The 16,110-nt window shown below is 36.1% G+C and overlaps 1 protein-coding gene across 1 annotated transcript in view; it reads left to right on the top strand.

The window, feature by feature from the left end:
- Positions 1-16,110, top strand: part of LOC120624299 — a 64,448-nt gene that overhangs the window by 41,827 nt on the left and 6,511 nt on the right. Inside the window, exons 4-7 of the mRNA XM_039890764.1 lie at positions 8,749-8,880; positions 13,877-14,521; positions 14,642-14,847; positions 15,310-15,409. Of these exons, the coding sequence (XP_039746698.1) occupies positions 8,749-8,880; positions 13,877-14,521; positions 14,642-14,847; positions 15,310-15,409 (1,083 nt within the window). The remainder of the gene's footprint in view (positions 1-8,748; positions 8,881-13,876; positions 14,522-14,641; positions 14,848-15,309; positions 15,410-16,110) is intronic.

Genomic DNA, 16,110 nt, shown 5'->3' with positions numbered 1-16,110 from the left:
GTTCATTGCTTAATATGATGCCGATGAAAAGAAATATCCAAATATGTCATATCTAGACCAGTCCCCCATTCGTATCTGACCTAGTTATCCAACTTAACTTTGGTATATAAAGCCAATCTGTCAAATTCCTTTTTCGTATCTAAGAACCACTGACCTCTATTACTACAGCAGAATAGAGGTCAGTGCTAAGACCGAATAAAATCTGGGTTCTTCTTCATTTAAGAATTATTTTTGACGTATTATAATGGTTTTTTTTTTTATTAAATCAACATCGCCTAAAGAGATAGTAAAGTAACACGGGTGTTAAGCGTTTTAGATGGCTATATGGTTTTAACCATTACTTAAAACAACCGAACAAATTGCTTTGGGCTTTACCTTAATTTTACTTTATCTGAACGCCTGCGTCTATCCAATATTATGTATCTACTACGGACAGAAGAAATGACCCGAAAACGGTTCCACGATTAATTTCTTATCTACTCAATAGACTGTTTAGCATATTAAATAATTGTTGATTAAGTTTATAATTATACAAATTTCTCGAACGGGTTTGTATTTGAATCAAACATAAAACATTTGTTACTCCCATTGAGACTTAATAGCTACTTGGTTTTTCAGGTTTTCCGTTATTTGATTTTGTATATAACGCTTTAGTACCTACTATAGCGCGCTGCTTACGCGAAAATAAATCTGCAGAAAAAACAGCTGGCAAAAGAGTGTAAATATATAAAGTATGTGCCAAATTCAGCACCTGTACTTCTTTAAAAGCCTTTTTAGGTTTTCGTATACAAAGTGCAAAACGGGAGACTATTACTACGAGTAAGATTCCGATGCCCGTCCGCCTTTCTGTTTTTTGTCTGTCACCAGGCTTGTATCTTATACTGCTTGAACCGAAATACGAGTAGCTAGGCAGTTGAAGGTTTTACAGATAATCTATTTCTGTTGCTGCTATAAAAATAACAAAAACAAAGAATATTTAAAGGGCCTTCCATATTTTTTTTTTTTTGCCGTTTTTATTGATAATAGTACGGAACCCTTCGTGTCCGAGTTATACTCGCACTTCGCCGGTTTTTTATTTAAAGTGACTAGGGTGAATGTAGTCTGTAGAGTCATTTTAAATTACAAGTTTTCTAATTTTTACTAAGCCATGCATCATGTATGTAAGTTTACAACAATCTAACTCTACGGTAAAACACTGTTGATCATTAACCCACATAAAATACACTGCATAAAATATCTAAGTACCTACATTGTAACTTTCAATAAAATACATATATATTCATTATTTACATAAATAACCTACTTTCTTGTTTAAATAAATAATATGGTAAGCTGGTATTATACCATATTAATATTATAAATGCGGAATGCTTGTTTTTTCAGTGTAAAAACTATTTTTTATCCCAAAAAAGGGTAGCCTTCAAGGGGAATTTAAAAGCCTTTTTATATAACATCCTTTAGATAGGATTAATGCGGATGAAACCGCGAAAACAGCTAGTAGGATGTAAAACAAAATATTAAAAAGCGGCTCATGCCAAAAGGAGGGTATCGGCCACTTCAAAGACTTGGCACGTACTGTTAACCCGTTTATACCATAAAGTTTCCAAAATAGCCTGTGGGTAAATGTCTAAGCGCACTGGACGGAACTATGCAGCTATGCGGCTACTGCAGCAGATTCTTCGCATGAGCATTGCACTAAGTTGCAGGGCAACTACATATCTTCGTTTAGGACAGTATCAATAAGTAGAACTTAAAAGTTGAGATACTGGTTGATTTGCAAATATTTAACATTTTTTTTGTGATTCATTAGGTATACATATACCTACTGAATCACAAAAAAGGTATATGTATACCTACTGAACTACCTTGGCGAATTAAGACCTCACGTAGATACCTACATATACTTATTTTAAATTAAATCACGTAACATCACAAAAAATAGTGATATCGAATAACTTCAGAATTGTTCAATCTAAATTAAATTGTAGGTCTCCATATTATGTAACGTGAAACAGTGATAGCCTTTTTGTCAGGACTTCGGCTTCACTTTCGTGAGGTGGAGAATTCAAACCTCCGCGCTCACCTATAATTTTTCTAAATTATATGCGACTAAAGCAATTGAATATCACTTGCTTTAACGGTGAACCAAACATCGTGAGGAAACCTAAGAGGTCTCCATGATGTTCTCAAAGCCGTGTGAAGTCCACCAATCCGCGCTTAGCCAGCGTGGTGGACATAACGTTGCGGCTTCTTTTTACTCACCCAACTTTAGCGCCACTCTCAACAAGTGTAGGCCTAGACATATCCTTCACACGACCCTGACGATCGGATTACTACTGACAATGCTCCCTATCAGAACACACAATCAACCTCTGCACAACGTTTTTGCCGGCGAAGACGAGGCCCCCTACTTCTAACGTCAGCTGGACGTGGGATCACACCTCGACCTAATCACCTTCCGTAACCCTATCACTCCAATCGTCACCAGAGCCGAGGTTAGGCCTAAGTCCGACGATCCCTTCGCTTCTTCGAGCCCTAGGGTTCAAACTCTTCGTGGCAGAGCCCAACTCCGAGGCACGCCAACAAGCCCACGTTACGCTGTTAAAACAATTAGGGTTAATCAGCTACTCACAAAAACAAAAAAAAAAAAATTGCGAAACAAAAAAAATAAATAGGAAGGAGACCCGTACGTAGTGGGCCGGTAATCGATAAGTAAGGTAGTAACAGTTTGCTACCACACAACACACAAATCCCAATAAAATGAAGCACATAGACGAAACATTCGCGTTTATTGCATCGGTTACGGATCGGCGACCGTGAAAATGTAATTCGTGCAGTTTTCGTTTTCCAATCATAACTTTTTAATCTCCGCCCTAATTTGACAGAACGCCTTAGTGACCGCGTTTGTCTTGTTAGATTGATTTGATAACACGAACGCAATTTTATCAAAATTAAAGTTATTTCTGTGACGAAACTTGTCACGATTAACATTTAACTTCAATTTGTAAAGTAGCATCCCAACTTCATAAATTATATGTTCCAGTGCTTTGAAATATGAAGTACAGGTATAGTTGTTTTTTTTTTTAAATACAAATGTTCTTAATTCGTGTTGTGTTTTAAACTGAAAAAATGAATCAAGGTCTTGAAAATGTCATATTTTTAGCGATTTCCACATAAGAATGCACTTTAAGTAATGGCCTATATTGGCCACGAGAACACTTTACACACACACCCATTTCGAACGTTCATAGTAGCAGGCTTAATAAGAAAGTCTAATATAGCGCTAATAACTTTGCCACCAAATAATATGCAATAAGGGCAAGGAGTATCGACATACCTTATTAATAAACTGATACCTGTTTTCACGTATGAGAACAAGGCAATGCCTAAATAAGTAAAGCCTTACTTAAGGAGATTTCTAGGCATACCCGTTCACTTGAGAGTTGGTTAAACGTTTTATTTTCTATATACATGTCTCATAATTAGACATTCGATTTAAGCGATGGCGGTTTAATGAAAACGGTCGTAACTCTTCTTTGAAACTGATTCATTTTCTATGCCTAAAAATGTTGGTTGGAAATCACATTTAAATTTAAGAAATCGAAATAAAAAGCATTATGGTTTCTGTATAAGAGATAGGTTATGGTATCGCAGACTTTTTTTATATCAACTACAGAGCATTATTTTCGACTTTTATACAACCTTCCAACCCCTAATTTACGGAATATTATAAGACTAACCTGCAATAAATATATGTAATCTGTTATGAACGTTACATTATCCTGGACAAAAATATGAATACTTAGAATTAAAAGCGGCTATTTCGGATATGGTATCGTTTAAACATATTAGCCCACAGGCTATTATTTCAAAGTCAGTAAATTTTTCTTGTTTGCATAGACATTAATATTGAGCCAACTATGTGTCTTTTTTTATAATAGTAATAGAAGGCCAAGTAAATGACCCACCTGGTAATATTAAGCGGAAAAACAATCGCCTACAGCGAACACCTTCGCAAGGCTGCAAAGAACATGTCCGACAAAGTTTTGCCCCGTGTCCATCAACCTGTAGCGTAGGTGTAAAAGACTCATGTGCCTGTAATTACACCGGCAACCACGCCCTTTAGACCGGTACACAGAATTGCAACAATGTTGCAGAAATAAATATGGTGGTAATTGAAATTCAAATTCAAAATTCATTTATTTCAAGTAGGCCTAATTAATAAGCACTTTTGAAACGTCAAGTCAGTCTGTTTGTAGTGACTCTACCACCGGTTCGGAAGGCAGATTCCACTGAGAAGAGCCGGCAAGAAACTCAGCAGATTGTTTTTATTTCAATATCATTTTAAATTTTAACAATCTTTAGAATTTTTCTGTTTTGTGAGAGATGAGAGCGGAGTGGCCTGCTTCCAAGCAGCCTTTTCGTTAAGGAATTCATCAATCGTGTAGTAACCACGATTTGTTAAATGTGTTTTAATATATTGTTTAAACCCAGGTAAAGGTAGATCTAATATTACCTTCGGTATCATGTTATAAAAGCATATACCCATCCCCACAAAGGATTTCTGTACTTTTCTCAGACGATATGCAGATATCACTAATTTATGTCCGTTTCTAATTAGTCGACTGTTTATATCGACTTTTTGTTTATAATTACTTATGTTTTGTTTAATAAAGATAGTATTATTATAAATATATTGCGAGGGCAAGTATACCTATTTCTTTAAATTTGGTACGAAGGAGTAGTGTATATATAGTGTGCTCTACTAATACTAAAACACCTATCTAAGAGCCACCTTCTATCTTCCTACCTAATATTCTTTCATATTTAGTTTAATAAGCAAACAATATTATTTATCGAAATACCTACCTACTGGTTCTTACGTGATATTGTTTGATTGAGATTAACGCATAAAACGTAACGGTGATTCATAATTCACATGTAACGTTGATAAAATACAACTATGTAACAATGTTCGGAATTTTAATGAGCTTTATATTAAAGTTAAATACCGTTATGTAAATCATATATCACATTTAAGGATGTTGTCCGAGATAAAATCATTTACAAATTATATATTTTCAAACAGATTCAAATTGCTTCTATTATATTCCACAAAGCTCTCAAAATGATTAACGACTTTGGTTATGCGAATGTTTTAAATAAGTAAAAGAGAATCATAGAGTGTTTGTATAGTTTGTTTTTGTGGGTATTTACATTATCCTACATTAGCTATTACCCACGACTATGTCTGCTGTCCCTTTGAACGAGATTAGTACGCTCGCAATCGTAGCAATGTCTAGCCTCAGAAACAAAATGGAAAAGTTGTCGTACTAGTGCTTTTGGCATTGTAAAATAAATCAGAAGTACAGAATTTGCGACTCCAATAGTAACATTTTGCACTTATAGGTAAATAATTTTTATTATTTGACATACTAGAAATGTACAAAGGCTGTTATTTTTAATTTTTAAATATGATATGCCCAAGAAATTGAACCTTTCGCGGGTGAATCACCCGCGGTATTAGCGCGGGGCGCAGCTAAACAATTATACACTACATAGTCAAATCCATCCATCATTCTAAATTATTCTGTATTGTCTTACTATGTGTGTGAGATATATACTCTAAAGCCAAGTATCTATTATTTATACGCTCCGTATAAAAAACCTACAAATGCTCTTTTCTTTCTCCGATCTTTTGATCGTCAATGGGCTTTTAAACTCTCACGGATGTTAAAATGGCACCTGGTTCACATTCAAGAATTTTTCTCATTTCTCTGGTTTCCGTGTCATCTTGATTATTATCTATCACCTGCCACGCGGATAGGTCTTCTGTTAAATTACCACAAATAATGCCGAATAACATTAATGCCAAAGACCTTTATATCAGATAAAAAGTATCTTATTCCTATGTCCATCTTCAGGATATATTTGTGTAAAATTTCTGTTCAATTCCAAAAATTCCGCATTAGATTAAATCTAATGCGGAATTTTTGGAACAGTTCTTTTTTTTTCTTGAAGAGAATCGCAAGCCTGACGTTCCTATAACCTTTCCGAGTAAGTAATCTGACACAGAAAGATTTTATTAAATCAGACCGATAGTTCCGACGGTTAAACATACAAACACTATACTATACTCTTCAGCTATATAATATTTGGCAGTAAGCAACTACTATTTCTGTGCACTTTCTAAATTCGAATACGATTTTTGACATATTTTCTAACATTATTAACATTTAATTCATAATCAAATCTATGCCAAATGAATGAAAAGGGAAATGAACGAAATCCCATTCATTATAAATGTTCTTTATTCCTGACAAAAAAAAAAAACTAAGTACCCACATACTTAAATTGTCAGTCATTCAGAGACCGCTGACAATCCAAATTACTTGTTAAACGATAGTATCATTAGTCGGTAATAATTCGAAAGTGCTGTTTACACAAGCGGGAAGTTAGTAACACTATCATTAAACGATAGGATAGTAACTATTCGAATAATTAGAATTAGAAAATAGCATTCCGAATACTATAAATTATCCCGTGTCGACAAAACGCGGACGTTGATTAGTTACAGCAATTTGATTTCCTACAAGTACGTAGGTAATAAATTTTCCTACATTTTTAAATAATAGCACAGCAAGTAACAAATAAACAAAAGTTTAAAAAAAACGAGACCAACTAACAAGATTAGAGATATAATATATATATAACTAATATTTGTGACATAGTTCGTCCGAGGAAATACTATGGCCATGCTTATTTCTGCTGCTAGGCAGCATGGTTGCAATTCTGTGTTCCGGTCTCAAGGGTACAGGCTCGTATTGCAGGATGTGCACCTTGCATGCCGTGTAAAGTGTTTTATAGTCGATTGTTTTCCACTTGGATATCTGCTCGCAGTGGCGTGCATAGAGGGTATGCACAGGGTATGCAGATGATATAAAATGCAGAAAATCTCCAGGACGAGTTATAAAAAACAAGGATCTGCATAAGCTGTGCATACCCTCTATGAACGCCACTGTCTGCTTGGTCCATCAATTATTGCAAAAAAAAAAAAACACAAAAAGGTATATATGTATACGAGGGATTTGCGTTGAGAAATCCTGTAGCTTTATGGAAGTTTATGTTTGAAAAAACTTTATGAAAATGATTTTATTTTAATAAGCTGAAATAGAAGTTATATCTCTTAAAATGGAAAATCTAGATCTAGATCTAAGATTTGAAGATAAAAAGTAATCCTGCGATACGGTGTCAAATAGCTCGCATTATTAAGAACATAGATTTTTTATCCCGGAAAAGCACCTGCGTATAGTTCGCACGGCAATGATAAAAATAACTTTTGCTACCCATATATGACTCTTGGCCAAATTATCAATAGACAGCTTGCATACTGGTGACCGACTCAGGATACTCTTAAGCCTAAATAAACGCGAAGAAAGTCGCGGGCAACAGCAAGTATTGTAAAAGGTATCTATTCCAATAAAAAATATGTGGTACGAATGTGTTTATTATTGAATGCAAATTGAAGGTCGCACCGCAACGGTGAACTTGAGCAGCGAGAGGAATAGGGTCGCGAACGAGCGGGGTCACGACCTCGTCATTCAATTTCCACTGCCCACCTTCATTCATTACGCCTCAAGTGCTGACAGCTAACGCTCAGCCTTTGAAACATTAATGATAGCGTTCGTTTTTGGAACATCAAATATAATTCCTGAAAAATGTTCATATTTAAAAGGCAACAAACAATGTGGAGCCAAAATTTACACGTTCGTCCATCAATGCCTAGTTGTGGCCAAGGCTTGTACCTGTACTACTTTTCTACTAAACATGTCTTCACTTGAGTTCATTATGTCAAATCCAATTACTTTTTATCGGGCTGGCATGTCCTTGAGGATAAAAGTCCCCAATAAAAAAAATAAAGACCAACCCAATGACGAACATAATTATTTCCCGCGTAAATGTACATCTGTTTTTTTTTTTCAATAAATCATTTTTAACTTGCAAATTTCTTTGAAATTTAAATAAAACCTTTGATAAGTTACCTCCTTGGTCAGGCAACCAAGGAGGTAACATCCATCTTCAGGAGTAAAAGATCGTTCCATTTTTAAATTTCACGATAGATATGAGTTTACCAAGTAAAACCACCACAACAGATATTGACTTTCATCCAGCTTTTGCCGCCCGCTGCCCGCATAGTTGGCCAGTACAAGAATATCGATTTATGAAACCAACACAGTTGTCATTTTGGAATCGTCAACTAACTAAATATAGTAAACTAAGGTCGTCTTTGAATTCATGAAGTCCTAGGCTTAAATTGTTGGTAGGAACTAGGTATGCAATCTTGTCTACTGAAATATTTTGCTCGTTCAGTTTTGATCCCAATCAAATATAACTGCACTTGACAGGCTTGTCTGACTTCACTTTGTCGTGGTAACTTCTAGATAATCGATTCTATCTAACAGTTTTCCTACTCTGCTTGTCCGTCTGTTATTGGTGTCTAAGGGGATGCCGAATTTCTTAGCAGAAATGTAGAGTTACAAAGCATATGAACGTATTAGTGTCATTCAATTACAATGAACTTAGCTACAATATATTTACCCAGCTAGCTAATTTGAAGCTGCATAGGATATAAACTCTATATATATTTCTCTTTGTTAAGACAGATCTATGCAAAGCTGAGGAACATTAACTGACGATGATAGAGATATAAAAATATCCGTAATAGAATAATGCATTGTTTTGTTTCAGCAACTCTACTGGGATCGGAATGCGTAGTGTCAGAGCAGTGCACACTCAAAGTTGCCTACAGCGCTTGTTTGGATAACGTTTGTCGATGTTCGGACGGCCATCTGCAGTTCCGGAAACATACGTGCCTCTCTCGTAAGTACAATAAATTTAATAATCGAAGTAATTGCAATGGTGCTAAATAAAATTCATTTTTAATAACCTTAACATTCGGCACAACTAAGTCTAATTGTACAGTTTAAATTAAAAACTGTAATCGGTCATTCAAAAATGGGTTTCTTGGATAACGATTGTAAAAAGTTTCTCTTTAATTCGATTCGGAGACCATACAAAAAAATTAAATATCACAATAAAACATATTTTATTTTTCTTATAAAAGTAATGAGCATTCCAGCACCTTGGGACCCCCAAGGTGCTGGAATGGCAGCCCCGCACTGGTAAGCGCTGCGTTGGTCGAACCCCAACGAGGTGGACAGACGACATTAAGCGCGTCGCAGGTAGTCGCTGGATCGAAGCGGCACAAAACCGTGGAATTTGGAACTTCATACAAAAGACCTATGTCCAGCAGTGGACGTCTATGAAAAGTAATTAAAACAAGATAAGATGACATCTCATTTAGACGTGTTCGTCTGAAAGTATGTAGTTGTAACATGAGCTAGGACCTTATTTTTTTTTCTATTGCCGTAGTAATCCGTAACTCCATAGTATTTAAAGAACTTTTTGTGGCTTGTTTTGGGAAGTGCTACCGCCCTGCCTATTTCTCCAAACAAGCAGGGTTGTTGCAGTGCGATTGGTGACGTCTGCATATCGTCCGCGAAAGGTGCAGAAATCATTTGTGGGATTGAGTATACGCTTTTCTAATATGATTCCTAAGGTAATTTTGGACCTACCAATGCATAAATTTAAAGAATGTGTTAAAACACATTTATTACAGCGAGGTTATTATACAATTGAACAATTCCTCAATGAAAAGGTTGCTTGGTAGCATCCGGTTCCGCTTTCATCTCTCAAAAGATAGAAAAATGAATTTTAAAATGTAAAATGTAAACTGTTGATATTGGAAAAGAGCAACTGCTGAGTTTGTTGCCGGCTTCTTCTCGGTAGAATCTGCCTAGCGAGCCGGTGGTAGAGTTCACACAGACAGACTTGACGTTTCAAAAGTGCTTATATTACGCCTACTTGAAATAAATCAATTGAATTTTTGCTGTGTTACAGTCATAAAGTCATGGTTGCTAGTGTATTAACAGGCGAATGAGGTTTAAGCTTGTGCCTCAGTTGTCGGTCGTGCCTACTTTGCATGTTCTGCGAAGTTTTCCTGTATATAAAACGGTGGTACCGTACCACGGTTGTCACTAAGTACTTTTTTTTTTTATAAAAACTCCGTTGGGGTAATTTACAAAAACTATTGATGTCAAGAAAGGTTTTTACTGTCGTCAATCAGCATCATCATCATCATATTAACCTATTACCGGCCCAACAGGGCACGGGCCTCCTCGCACAAGTAAAAGGGTTTACATCGTAGTCCGCGTTGGCCCAGTGCGAATTGGTGGAATCCACACGCCTTCGAAAACATTATAGGGAACTCTCAGGCATGCAGGTTTCTTCACGATGTCTTCCTTCACCGTTGAAGCAATTGATGTGGATTGCTTAAAACGCACATAACTTACAGAACTTAGAACAGTTTGAGGTGGGTACTAACTTGGCACCCTGAAAGTAAAACCGAAGCCCTTTACTACTAGGCTATCATGAATACTGCAGTCATATCTGACTGGCAGAGTTACTCCCTTTATAACTGGCCTTGCTAATTTACTTGAAAATAGAAAAACAGTCACTCAATTGAAGTACAAAAGGTAATACATCATACCAAATAAGGCATACAAATAAACAATATCGGTCGATAATAGCCACTAACAGGTTACAGAGGTCAGATGAGAGTCGCTGATTAAGTATCGGGAACGTGCTAGGTCGAGATAGAAATTTACCTCGTTGCATTCATAGAGAAAAGTAGTCCGATAGTGCGTGTCTTACTTTCGATTTCCTCGTCATGAACTTGAGCCAAATCGGTCACGTCACGGGCTACCTATAACGCTTTGGAGCCAGATAAATCACCATGTAATTCTGTAGATACAAAAACAGATGAAAGTCGAGATAACAATGTAGGGCAAGTCATTTAGTTGGCTTACATTATGAGATTGCGTTTTAAGAATCACTTCTTCTCTCAAATCAAACCGATTTCGATAACGAGGTAAGTACTAGGTTGTTTAGATATCTGTTATAATTTGCTTTAAATTAAAATTATTGTGATATATATGAATATCGGCAAACTTTTATAGAAGAGAACAGGGTAGGAAGACCAGTGCCTACAATATGAGTACCTTCAAATCAAGAGTGAATAGGCATCTTCTAGGCAAGCGCGCTCCACCTTAGGCTGCATCATTGCTTACCATCAGGTGTGATTGCAGTCAAGCGCTCGTCTATAAACATAAAAAAAGGGAAGCCAGCACATCGTCATTAGTTCGTTTAGATCAGAATTAACCTAGTAGAAAATGATCCAAGAGATCTAAATTTTAAATTAAGAATCGTCCTATTTGAGGATTCATGCACTTCACACGATGTTTCCTTGCTTAAAACTTAGTAGAAAATGATCCAATAAATAAATAAATAAATAAATAAATATACTACGACAATACACACATCGCAATCTAGCCCCAAAGTAAGCGTAGCTTGTGTTATGGGTACTAAGATAACTGATGAATATTTTTAGAAATAATATACATAAAATACTTATAATATACAAATAAACACCCAGACACTGAAAAACTTTCATGTTCATCACACAAACACTTTCCAGTCGTGGGAATCGAACCCACGGCCTTTGACTCAGAAAGCAAACTGCGCCAATGGGTCGCTGCAAACTGCGCCAATGGGCCGTCGATACATCTAAATTTTAAATTAAGAACTATCCTATTTGAGGATTCATGCACTTAAACCATGTGTCCTTGCTTGAACCTGTTGGTTTTAATAATAACGTCTTCTCTTAAATGAGTGAATCCTATTTCTGTGAAACATATGAATTTTGAATTTGGATTTGATGTTTGTAAGTAGGTATATCTGATATAATTAACTGTAAATGAGAATTGTGATCAATCCGTAACTTATAAGTGTGAGAACATTGTGGTGATTGTTCTGACAAATGAATGCGGTGCCTTTTGTGTGTGTATGCGGATGTTATTAACCGCTAAATAGTCGTTTTCCGCGTGTTGATCTATGTACTTTTTTACATACTTTCTTTAATTCCCATGACGCCCAGTGGCGTACACTTCATACAAGCACAAAAGCTCTGCATACCCTAACTTTTTTGTATAACTCTTTAATGCGAAGGATTGTTCCATTTTATGGCATCTGCCTTCTTTATGCAAACCCTGGTCAAAAACCCTGTGCACGCCACTGATGACGCCATTATGAAAATTGTAGAGTAAGACGCTCTCCTGTCGCTATAGTTGTATGTTTAACTAAGGTTATGAAGGGTAAATTACCGCACCTTCATTGGGCTAGGTTTTTTGGTTGTCCAGCGGAAAATAGTTCGAATTATTTAATTTAATTTTTATTACTTAACTAAAGCTTTAATTCAATTCAATGTGATGGCATTCAACTACAACGGGCAGTCAGGTATTAGGCGTTTTTTAATAGTGCGTATTTTTTCACATGTCATATCTAGGTATATTAATTTTTATGTATCATTTAGACAACTACTAGAGGAAACAAAAATGTATAAATTTTCTTAATAAAAAAAAAAAAAAAAAACGGTTTTAAATGATAGGCCAATTTACGCAAAACTGTAGGAATGGACACGAGTCTTCGTGAAACATTATTCCCGGTTTCCAAATATTAATTGTTTCTTAGCGCTCTAGGTAATACCTAGGTCACGCACCACTACTGACTTTTTCTTCATAGAGACAAAATATTCATTCAACGATTTCAATTAAGTGGACCGCATATTAACTAAATCCGGCATAACACAAGCTCGCGTGACGTTTTACTCTGCATAAAAATTAACACACAATAACCGAAAATAATTCTTTTACGGCACACATTCGTGACACAATAAACCAAATAACAAGCATATTACTTACACTTCTTTTTATAAAGACAATTATGTATTTTTCGCTTTCCCGTCGCCTAAATGTAAATAATGCTACGGCTTATGGAATAGGGTATGTATATATAACAATATTAGGTATACAAATACATACTAAATTGATTTTTATTTATTTAAACGCGCTAAGCACTGTAATTTCCAGTCTAGTTTGAAAAATCTTTATTGCGTTTAATAACCCAATTCATGAGGAAGGTAATTAGCCCAAAATTAAGACCTTACAGAACCCTCATTCAGCTTGTATTGCATGTAGTGTATTGTGTCCAAAAACAGTGAAAACGCCCCGCCGCATAATGCTTCACACCCGCGTAATGTTGCTAGCTCACAAACCTTTCTGATTTTCCCCATTTGTTGATAAATATTTCGAACATTAAAGGTAAAAAAATAATCACTGTCAACTGCTAAACGGAGCTAAATAACTAACAGACTGTTCGAGGAACACTACTATAGTGGAGTGGTTTTTGATGCTTCAATATGAGTCGTGTACACGGTGTCTGCTTTTATTAATTCTATCGGGCGAGTGATGTGATAGGGTGGGTTGTAAAATGAAAGTTTGTTTAGGACAAAGGGTTGTATAGCTGGTTCAGGAAACAATGAAAATTGCATTCGCTTTTGATAAAGGATTCTTACCATATTTATTCATTTCTTCATTTAAAATAGCAATATTTAATAACATTGTTTTTTCAGATACTATTGTAAGCTCACTGCCTGCAAACCTATTTTGTATATTGTGACGGTTGACCATGCATAACGTACTTAAATCGACCATGCTACATATTAGCTGTCATTGAACAGTTTATTAGAGCATTCAATGACAAGTCGTTTATTCAATGTCAAGAAAATTGCCGTCCGCAATTAGAAACATTCAACCACTGTACGCTAATGATTTTCACGGCTAATACGTTCACTACTGTTATCTAAGCTAACATCTAATGGTTAACACCGCAAGCTAATACTTACCATTTTCCCTTCTAGCTGCACCGCCAGGTCACGTGTGTTATAGTAACGAACATTGTCGCTTGTGGGATAAAGAAAGTCACTGTGAATTCGTGATCCATAACCTTTTCGGAAGATGCTCCTGCAATCCATTGTTCAAGCAAACAGGAGATAAGTGTATAGCGCAAAAAGTACCATCATATGCCACTGAGGCTGTTATAGTCGAACAAGAAGCGGTAGTTGGATCTACTAAAGGAACTTTGATAAAACAGGACTTACCTTTAAAATTATCGCTTCCACCTAAATCTGACACGAAAGTGGACCTTACAAAATACAACCCTCTAACAGACAAAGATGATGTGAAGCCTAGTAATTTACCTATGTTCACAAGTAAAAATGACGTGCTTAGTACCCAAGAGGACAGTCCTTTAATGCAAGCTGTAATGAAAGTCCCCACAGCAGAACCCAGTAAACGATTGCCTGTATCGAATAGAAAAGATGGTGAACCAAACGAATTGATAAGGGTTGATGAAATGACGGCAAACTTGCACGCTAATGACCAACCAATTTATAGGGTTGTTACCCAACCATCTGTAGAAAAGAAAACAAACAAGAAAGGATCGTCAAAAGAACAGATCAGTAGTAAGTCTAAAGGTGGTCATCAGAAAAAATCATCGTTAAAAGGTTAGAAAACAACAATCCATTTTTGTAGTTAGTTAAAGTAGTACATTGCAAACGTCTTAGATTTTTCACATAGATTACCTACTTACTTCATTTTTTTGATAGATTAACTTTCATTTTTAGATAAAAATCGTATTCGGGCCGATGCTGTATCACCGTCTGACCTGGGGCCAGCGTCTCTGGGGATGCCCTGTTTCACAGACAATCAGTGTCATATGGTGGATCCAAACACGCGATGCCTGAATAAACGATGCGATTGCGCGTATCGAACCAATTCCACTTCGGCTTGCTCGGCGCGCAACAGAGGATGTTTGCCCGGAACATTCCAAGTGAGTGATGATCGCGATTTGACTAATGGGATTTTAATAATCTTAAGAATAGCAAATATACTTTAAGGCTTAGAATAAAAGCCATTCTTAAAGTGAAGGTAAGTAAGTTTTTTGAAGACCTGGCAGAGCGTTTTGTTGCCGTGGTTTACAGTTGATGGTTCCGGGTTCGATTCAGGGGCAATTTGGGAATTTATAATTTCTGAATTTTCTCTGGTCTGGTCTGGGGGAGGCTTCGGCCGCGGCTACCACCTTACCGACAAAGACGTGCCGCTAAGCGGCAACGAATGTTGCGCAACCATGGCGTCTTCCTCCATGTCGTTTGCCCTCTACTTTGCCTACTACTACTACGACGATACTTGCTCTGCGAGATGCAGGCTCAATGAAGAAGTCAACACATTTCATCATCTTTGTTGTTGTTTGCCATCAACTTATTGCTGATAATAATTATTCAAATGTTAACAGTGTCGTTCAACCGGTGCGTGCATCAGCTGGTACTTCGTTTGCGACGGTCGGAAAGACTGCCCAGATGGTTCGGACGAAAAGTGCCAAGGTACTGGTAGAGGTAACTATCTATGCACTTTCCCTTTTCATTGCACGACATCTTAAGTGATCTGTCTTCATCTGTACTTCAAACTCGAATTCTAACTAAAATTAAAACATTTTCAACATCTCTTCGAAGGCTGATCATAACTTACGATTTCTTACATCTTGACGAACATTATTACTGTATACAGACTAAAGAAAATTGAAAACAAAATACGCAACTTTATTTATTATGTAGGTATAATATTTTTCGGTAAAAAATAATAAATGAAGAGAATCAACAACAAGTAAAACTCGTATTTTGGGTTAACAAGACATATTTGAAAACGTTACGTTATACACACACATAGTTGTATATAGTTTTTAAAACCTATCGTTCGACATACAACGTGTATACAACGAAAAAATACTTCACAGGCTTTAGAGGTACATTATGTACTGTCTCTTAGACTTAACTATGGAACCGAAAACCTAATAGTTTTTGAGTAAACCATAGTTTTTACTGAAAGAAAAAAAAAAAAATTTATGTAATTCCTGTCATTTTAATAGATACGCGACGCGTATCGCAGATACTATGCACGTGTCGGTATTTTATCTTCAATAGGGTTGTCACTTGTATATGGGTTGTAAACACATAGAATGCTTTGAATTCGTTTATATTGAAAAACAAATATGCCTCTTATGATATAAAATTTTTACAGTGTTATTCCTTATGAAATA

The sequence above is a fragment of the Pararge aegeria genome, chromosome 6, assembly GCF_905163445.1.
Source record: "Pararge aegeria chromosome 6, ilParAegt1.1, whole genome shotgun sequence".
Taxonomy (NCBI): Eukaryota; Metazoa; Arthropoda; class Insecta; order Lepidoptera; family Nymphalidae; genus Pararge; species Pararge aegeria.
Note: the sequence above shows the minus strand (reverse complement) of the source record. Positions and strands in the feature narration are given on the sequence as shown.